The sequence below is a fragment of the Acyrthosiphon pisum genome, chromosome A1 (genome assembly GCF_005508785.2).
Source record: "Acyrthosiphon pisum isolate AL4f chromosome A1, pea_aphid_22Mar2018_4r6ur, whole genome shotgun sequence".
NCBI lineage: Eukaryota > Metazoa > Arthropoda > Insecta > Hemiptera > Aphididae > Acyrthosiphon > Acyrthosiphon pisum.
In genome coordinates, this window is record NC_042494.1 from 87,288,796 (window position 1) to 87,297,927 (window position 9,132).

Sequence of the window (9,132 nt, forward strand, 5' to 3'; positions counted from 1 at the left end):
TCATTAAAATAATTAGTGATTTAAGAATAATGTTATATAGATCGCTTATAGTAATACTTAGCCTGTAATTTGTCTCTGTTCGTCCTTGTTGGTGTAGTTGGTTATCGTCCGTTGGCATGTATAATTGCATGGCCTTGTCAGTAGATATGATCCACACAAAATCAGTGTCAAAAAAACGTGTAACATCTCAACACTAAATTGGTATAACTATTATCAAGTATCAGCTCATCTTTTAACTATAGACGATAATTATTATAAAATTCAATAACAATGATTTTATTTTTGATTACCCGTATTATTCGAGATGTATTAGCTAAATAACAGATAAAAAACAATATACCTGTCATTATATTAATACTCGTCTTAATAAAGGTCACTTATTATTTTATTTCCTTACTTCTTCCATCGACAATCAAGTCAAAATAAAATGTACAAACATTAATGTCATATGAATTGGCTCCAAATTATACGACTAACAGTTTTTTTACAATAAAAAACATAATATAATTGCACATTGTCCAAAAATCTATAAGTAGGTACATCACTTGGAAATTATACGCAAGTACCTCCTACTCGTATACATTCAAAAACATAATAATATGTCCAACAAAATTAATTAAAATATAACAGATAGTTAAACTAGTTATTTGTTTATAATTGTGTTGTGTGTTACAATAATCTTTTTTGTTTTATGTAATAATATGTACCAATTAATTTATTTTGTGTGATTATGATATATTAGTATATAATATCAGTTTTTCATTTTTAAATTCCCAAATGTAGGTCAGTAAAATTGTACACTATAACATTTGCGCAACATTGTTGACGCTACGGTGAGTTTTGAGGAATTTTGTAACCTTTGCGACCCATACACCGTGCACCGTAGGTGCATATAGGGAAACGAAAACATACCTAACCCTTCCATCGTTTATTCGATGGGCTTTGTACAGATACGTTTCATTAATCTACCGATGACAAACCGCAGTGACTGTACCTACTTTGCCAGTGTTTAGTGTTACGAAACGTTAAAAATTGCAGAGAACCCGTTAATTATAATAATAATAATAATAATGATAAAAAAAAAGAAAGAAATGAATAAAATAATTATTGTGCCACCCAGTCGACCACTGGAACGTATGCGTATTTTGTACACGCCCCGGGACTATTGTATAAAATGTATAATATTGTTAGTTACATAGGCGTATAATATAATATAGTGCTTTCGAGTTTTCGTCGAAAATACATGCGTATTATGAAATAGGGATTCGAGAAAAATAATTATTTCCTTATGCAGTCAGAAGATGTGATACTATTATATTATTATACGATAATTTGCATTTGGCAGCCGTTTACCGTGGGCCGTAGTGCAAACTCGTCGATTATTTAATTAAAAGAAATGATAAAAATCAATAAAAAACTAATATTATTTTTTCAGCACTTGATGAGTGGATGGTTGTTAGACTACAGCTACAAATGTCAACCAGTCGACTATTCACACAACCCTACTGCACTGAGGGTATGTATATATATAACGATGGTTATACACAGGGCGATTCCCCAAGTACGCTCACCCCCTTTTTTTTTCTTCGGAAATGCAGATAATCAAAATCTGATTTTTGAATTTTTAAATGTACGTAAACTGTAAAGACAACAATATAAAATTATAAACTGATCGTTCAAATTTTGAATTAGATACATCAACATTTTCAACAAAATCATCCCATAAATATTGCTAAAACAGTGGTATTCATTTGAAAAACAGAAGTTTATATCGCCTCCTAAAATATTAGGTACAAAAAATTTCAAGAATTTGAATATAAGGCTTCTAGTATACGAATGTTTAAAAATTCCACCTTGCTTAGTGAATCACTTTGTACAGTCGACACACAATAGTATATTTATTATGATGAAGAGCAGCGGCTAACATCACGGCATCATTGCAATTATTCGATACCAATATTGTAAATTGGTTTAGGATTATTCTATATAAGTTGTAAAGTAAGGTTTGTTCGTGATGTATTGCCATGCAAGACATTCATATTTGTTTATGTAATTATAACGAACACGTGCCAATAATTCACCAGTAAATCTCGAAATCGCGTCGAGTTCTTCCAGGGCACTGCTATTCATTGACGCATTGTCGTTGAATGTGATAATGAGTATTTCTAAAATTCTATTCTCATTTCTAAAATACAATACCTCCACAATAAGAATTTTTTTTTTTTTGAGTTGTCATGGACATACCCAGCTTCATCAAACTTCAAAGGTTAGGTTAGGCTACATTGCAAGACCTTAGGAGGTTTCATGTGTTATAACTTATAATTTTATCCGACAACGCACACTTTTAGTTTTGAAAATTAATTTAATTTAACCATTTGAAACGAGTCCTGCAGATAATCCCCAAAGTGACCAGTGATGATGCAGACAGAGCTACAATGCATTTAATCAGAAAAAGATTCAGCTTTCATTGAGTACTTACACGAAATACGAAATGTTGTTATGGTTAATCAAGTCAATATTATTGTTTATTACGACATCATGATACGATATCAGACAAATTTGAATGATTTCATCGGTGTTTGAAATTATTATGCAGTCAACACTATAATAACTATACATAATATACACTGATTTTAAAATTTTTTTCATAAATGCTGAATTTGGATGAAATCTCATTTCATCTAAGCATAATGTACATTAGCAAAAATACGCGGAGGGTAACTTAGTACCTACCTCAAAATTTCTGCAAAGTCCCACAAATTAAAATGTTAGTACTTATTGCAGTACTAAGCGTGTATAATTTTTTTAAATATCACAAGCCCCCCCCCAAAAAAAAAAAAAAAACCTTTTGGGCTACTTACGGCAATGTGATAGTGTAGTATAATATTTTTATCGACCCGGTCGTGTTTCAGATGGCTAACTTGTGTTGGTGGTACTACATATCCAAATTGACGGAGTTCGTCGACACGGTAAATATTCGAAACGACCGTTGCTCACCGTAGTTATATTATATCACTCTTATTATAAATTATAATACTCGTGTATTGTTTCAGGCATTTTTCGTATTGAGGAAAAAGGACAACCAGATCAGCTTACTCCATCTGTACCACCATTCGCTCACACCCATCGAGACGTGGATTTGCGTCAAATTCATTGCCGGTAAACGCGCAACGTTATTCAGTGTTTTTCGCGCGTTCGAAAGTCATATAATTCTGTGTGCCGGGGGTACCCACTCAGAAAAAGACTTTGACCCAGTTCGAACCCTGCAGGGCTAGTGGGAAATCTCGAAATGTGGATTCGTTTTTAATTCCCCCTAGGAATCGCGAGCGTGTAGGTTTCGTACGATCGCGGTCTCCAACAGATATTCCAGTCACGGAATTATAATATAATATAATATATAGCTTCACTATATACGCGTATACGTGAATACATGATGAATTTAATTCAATTATAAAATCTAAATTATCGTTACAGCATATAAAGTACCTACGTCATTAGCGCGCGATAGTCATTAGTTTTTCTAATTAATTTATAGCACCGCCGTTATAATACATGATGTAAGCTACTTAAAAAAATACTTTTTTATATTTTTTAAACGTTTTACACGCTATTTCGTAATAAAACCTTTTTTATTTTAAAACGACAAGACTTGTTATACCGTTTTAATTTCGACGACCTACTTTATTCTTATTTTTTATCGAAAAAAATATAAAATAATAATATATACAAATAATAATGATACCTAGGTCATATATAGGTTATATTTAAATCCCAAATTTTGAATAGCGCATGTAACACTATAATATTAATAATCAAACAGCATTAATATTATGTATGTGTTTAATAATGAATGGTTTTTATGTCATTGTTTAGGCGGCCACGGAACATTTTCGAACTTGGTGAATAATATGGTCCACGTGATCATGTACTTTTACTACATGATGTCCGCGATGGGACCTCAATATCAAAAGTACCTCTGGTGGAAGAAGCATTTGACCACCATCCAATTGGTCTGTATTGTCAATACGATATAATATTACTTCATAATAATAATTCATTCAACAGGGTCGGATCCAGGAGGAGAAGGGGGAAGGGACTAAGGGCATATAAGAGCTTACTACTGGATATTACCCCCCCCCTCCCCGGATAATTGATCTGGATCCGTGCCTGTCATAATATAGCTATAAATACTAAATAATTAAATAACTTTTTTCTCCAGTCACTAACGACAAAATTTTTTATTGATGTCCACAGCTCCAGTTCACGCTAGTGTTTTTCCATTCAGCACAAGTGCTGTTCTTCGACTGCGGATATCCAAAACTAGTGGCCGCCCTCCTTTTGGTCCACTCGACCATTTTCTTCGTTCTATTTTTCGACTTCTATCAACAGGCGTACAAAAAGAACAAGCTGCTCCAAGCCAAATCGCAGTAAACGTGCAGCCGTATCGGAGCATTACAATGAAACGACTAAAATCCAATAATGGCAATACAAAATATCATCAAATTATTACAAAAGTAATTTTTAAGAAAATAATCGTCCTGTTTCAACTGCACAGCAAGCTGCAGCTGTAACTGATGGATCGTTAATTATTATGCGCTGTGTGTCCAACTGCAGCTAATTTGTATTATATATATTTTTGTACTTGTAAAATATTATGTGACCTATTTAAGTTGTTCCCAAAAAGTAAAATATAAGTAGACAATGTACACATTGGTTCGTCGACCAATTGCGGCAATCAAATCTGTGCATTGATAATATTTTAAGTTAAATATAATTATAATAATCAAAAACTAGTGATAATTTTTTTTCAACTATAAATTGATGTATGCTCATTAAACTATAAATTAAGAGTTATAATACTACTATAATAATTATATTATACTATATATAGATACAATATCATGCAATTATAAATTTACTATATTATAATAATGTGAGCGAATAGACGTTTTATTATAACTTGACATTTATAAATGATTAAATGAGACTTCATGTTTATATTCAATGACAATATTATTTTTAACAAATAAATGATACGCCTAAAACAGGTACCTATAATACTAGATGTCCATAATATCGTTTTTGTTTTAAATTAAGGAAGAATAATCATAATCATTTATTTCGAATTAATATTTCTTAAAGATCATTCAATTTCAGAGTAACAAATAGTTTAAATATAACAAAATTTGTTATATAACTGCTATATAATGACATGTAATCAAAATCATTTAAGACTGTATACTGCACGTTGCTTAAATCTCAAAATGTCGATATAAACGTCCATCGTCCACTTAGGTCATTGAAATATGACTGTTATTTTAACAAATGTATGCAAAACATAATACTTCTATGTACATGAACCGCGTGGTATACTAAGGCGTATTATTAAACATAATATAATATAAGCAAATCGAAGTATCGTACTATAATATGACGTTACCAAAGATGATGTTGAATAAATGTATAATATTTTTAGAAAATGTAAAACGGTAAATTATAAAAAAAATTGTAATACTTATTCAATTAAGTTTAAAAGCTGTTTATTTTAATGGATTATAAAAATATAGCAATTCGTTGCTAAATATTAATATAACTGTTCCGAAACATTTATAAATGTTTTAATATATTTTTTGTGATGAACAAGATGAACGTTTCATCAAATTATCCATCGATAGTATTATAATAATTTGGTAAAATAACTAAGAGGATTAAGTGGCCAGTGTGGCCGTGCGGGTGAAGTGACCATTTGAGTTTTCTTCACTGTGTAGCTCTGCAATCATGCGAGCGTAGTTGTTGTTGCAGCTCAAGCTATCACTATTATCATCACATTATTTTTGAATAGGAAGTCAAGCGCGTTCTTGTTCTAACATTATTATTTAGATTTTTTAACTCATCGGTTTTGGGGAATTCATGAATACTATTGACTATAGATAAATAATTATTTTGGTTTTATTTATTCGATTTAGTGTTGTTCGATCAGAAACTTCTAAGCTTTCAAACGATGTTTGTTTGAATATGCTTAGCATCGTCGATTCTAGACTATAGTTTTTTTAATGACGGAGTGGCCACCAGGAAACTAATTTTCCCGACAAATATGTTTCTATTCACTGTACGTAGGTAATATATAAATGTTATTCAAACTATTTTTAGTAATTAATTAGATATTAAAATATTGTAATTTGAGTCTATATATAGTATAATAGGCTTTATAGTATCTTAATGGGGTTTAGCCAGTATACCCGACCAATGTATGTAAAGTGGCCACGTTGTAATTTTTTTACACCGAACATATTTTATAATATTCAAATATAATATTATTAAAACTAAACAAATTGCAAAAATATAAACAATCGACAAACCTAGAGTGGCCGCTTTATCCAGCCATCCCCTACCTCATAATTATAATAAAACATTTTGTACTGAGTATTTTTTATAAATAATTTATGTGTATTCAAGAGTAATTTAATAATAAAGTTGATAAACTTACAACAAATAATGTTTGATACTTTGATTGTATATATATTATATAAATAACTAACCAGTTATTGTGAATCATCGAATTCTGTGGATCAATAGAAATAAAAACATTATTTTTTAATATTATACTGTAGTAAAAGCGAAACTAATAAATATAAAATATCTTGCTAATATCCACTTCGATAAGTATACAGATTTACGTATCCGAACTATATTATTACTAGCTAAGTTATTAAGTATAGGTACCTATATAATTTGATAGCATTCCATTTTAATCATAATATCAACTATCAATTATTTTTGTAATAATAATCGATACTCATTTACATTTAATTTGAAAAAATATTATCATGATTAATTTGAATAGGTAAAAAAATTTATTAACAATATTTTTAATTTATAAAATTAAAGATAACTATTTAGCGCAGATGGTTGTGATGAAGACTGCGTTGCGTTTCTGTTATTATTAAAAAATATAATTGAAACAATTTTTAATAATTATATTCTTACCTTTTTGCCCAGAAATATGCGTAAAGTATATATAATTAGGTGCTGTGTGTGTGAAAAAAAAACAAAAAAACATTTTAACCTTTATCAAACAAAAATTAGCGCACTTGTTTTTTAGTGTAACAAACCTTTTGCGTAGGACAGGTTCGTTACACTAGCACCACAACCTAAACTATTTTCTTCGAAATTGGTCCCATACTTTAGTACCTAACTAATTAGTAACCCTTCGTAACCGAAAATTTTGAATTCGTAACCTAAACCAAGTACCGGAAAAACCGTTTTTCACAACCGGGTGCTGACGTAACGTTACACCAACACACGCACATTGAAATATTCTACTTGGGAAGTTCAAAACCAAACTAGGTTTTAGTAACCGATTAGTAACCATTCGTAACCGAAAATTTGGAATTCGTAACCTAAACCAAGTACTGGGAAAACCGTTTTTTCTCAACCGGGTGCCGATATATTTTAATCCTTAATATACTCTTTGAATGTATTTTTATCAAGTATATACAAGCATATTCGTCTTGATCAAAAGTATTTTCGGTAGTTTTTTAACATGGATATAAAAAATGTTTTTTTTTTTTTTTTTTGATAATTTTAAATTAGTCTAATTTTGTATATTTTTTTATTTTTATATTTTAATTTTAGGTCCGTGAAGTTAGCGGAAACATGTGAGCACTAATTTCCGCTTTAACACCACTATATAGTGCTAAATTAGTGCTACTTAATGGAACTATTTTCAAAATTAGTGCCGGAGTCAGTCAAAAGTTACATGGGTTACATGGCCAACTTCACGTGGCGCGTTGAACACCAGCACAAAAATCCACTATAACGCCAATATTTAGTGCTTAATTAGTGCTATTCGATGGTACCTTTTTCAAAATTAGTGCTATGTTCCCTCCAATATGTGGGATTTCCCATATTTCGTCCTAGCGAGTGCAACATCAGCACCAAAGTCTTTTGTAGTACCAAATTTTAGTGCTCAATTAGTGCTATCAGGATATACAAAAATAAAAATTGGTGCTACCTCCAAACCAAAGTTATCACCATCCCCATTTTTCAACTTAGCGTGATTATAGATATTTCTGTTATAACACATTTTCATATAACAGGATTTTTATTAATTTTTATACTCAATTAATATTTTTATAAAATATGAATTTTTTATCAACATTTTTTTTATAACATTTTCTTATAAACTTTTTTTACCAATTTTTTAACAAATATTTTATTGATTCTTAAGAAACTGAATTTTTATTAATACTTATATGCAATTTGAATTTTTTATCAGACTACTAATTTTTTCTTTTATATATGAAAATAAGTTATAACAGAAATCTCTGTAAAAAAATTTTATAAAAAAATACGTTGATAAAAAATTCATATATAATGAAAAACATAAATTAAATCTATATTAATTAAAAAATGTAAAATGTATGATAAAAATGTATATTTTATAAAAAATATAAATTGAATATAAATCTTAGTAAAAATTCTGTTTGTTAAAATATCAATAAAAAATATGTTAAAAATTGATAAAAACCATCTTGAAAATTGATAAAAAAAAATCAGTTTGATAATAAATTCATATTGTACAAAAAATAAGTTTATTGAATATGTTTAATTTTTAATTGATTTTTAATTTAAAAATTTATAAAAAATATCTATATAATAAAAATGTTTATAAAAAATTAGCTTAATAAAAAATCAATAAAAAATATGTTATATAAAAATGTGTTTTAACAGAAATCTCTATGATCCCGCTAAGTTTAAAAATATGGATGACTGGTTTGAAGGTAGCACAAATTTTAGATTCTGAGTGGAACGATGAATGTATTGATTTTACAATGATGTGTGTTTTTTTATTTTTTTTTATTTTATTTTTTTTGTGTCTGTGTACACGATAAGTAGTCGAAATAATGCTACGATTTTCAACTTCAGTATCTTGTTCGATCAGAAAGTGAATATCGTTGATGCTTGGGGAGGTCAAAATTTAAATTTATCAGTAGTTTTCAAAAGCGCCGGGAAAAACAAAAGAAAAATTAAGGAAAAACGGGAATTTTTACGCAAAATCTGTTTTCGAGAAAATCGATTTTGGTTTTTGGTGTAACTTTAAAACAAATGACCGTAGATACATGAATTTTC

General features: G+C 29.4%; 1 protein-coding gene across 2 annotated transcripts in view; it reads left to right on the forward strand.

Moving 5' to 3' along the window:
* Positions 1 to 5,588, forward strand: part of LOC100163976 (elongation of very long chain fatty acids protein AAEL008004) — a 127,073-nt gene extending 121,485 nt beyond the window's left edge. The window contains exons 4-8 of one of the 2 annotated variants that reach the window (XM_029487690.1): positions 1,436 to 1,516; positions 2,913 to 2,969; positions 3,054 to 3,159; positions 3,874 to 4,010; positions 4,255 to 4,480. In XM_029487690.1, coding sequence (XP_029343550.1) covers positions 1,436 to 1,516; positions 2,913 to 2,969; positions 3,054 to 3,159; positions 3,874 to 4,010; positions 4,255 to 4,431 — 558 coding nt within the window. In that variant the 3' untranslated portion in view covers positions 4,432 to 4,480. Of the gene's footprint in view, positions 1 to 1,435; positions 1,517 to 2,912; positions 2,970 to 3,053; positions 3,160 to 3,873; positions 4,011 to 4,254 lie in introns of both variants that reach the window. The other variant, XM_001950733.5, reaches the window with a different exon arrangement.
* The last annotated feature ends 3,544 nt before the right edge of the window (positions 5,589 to 9,132 follow it).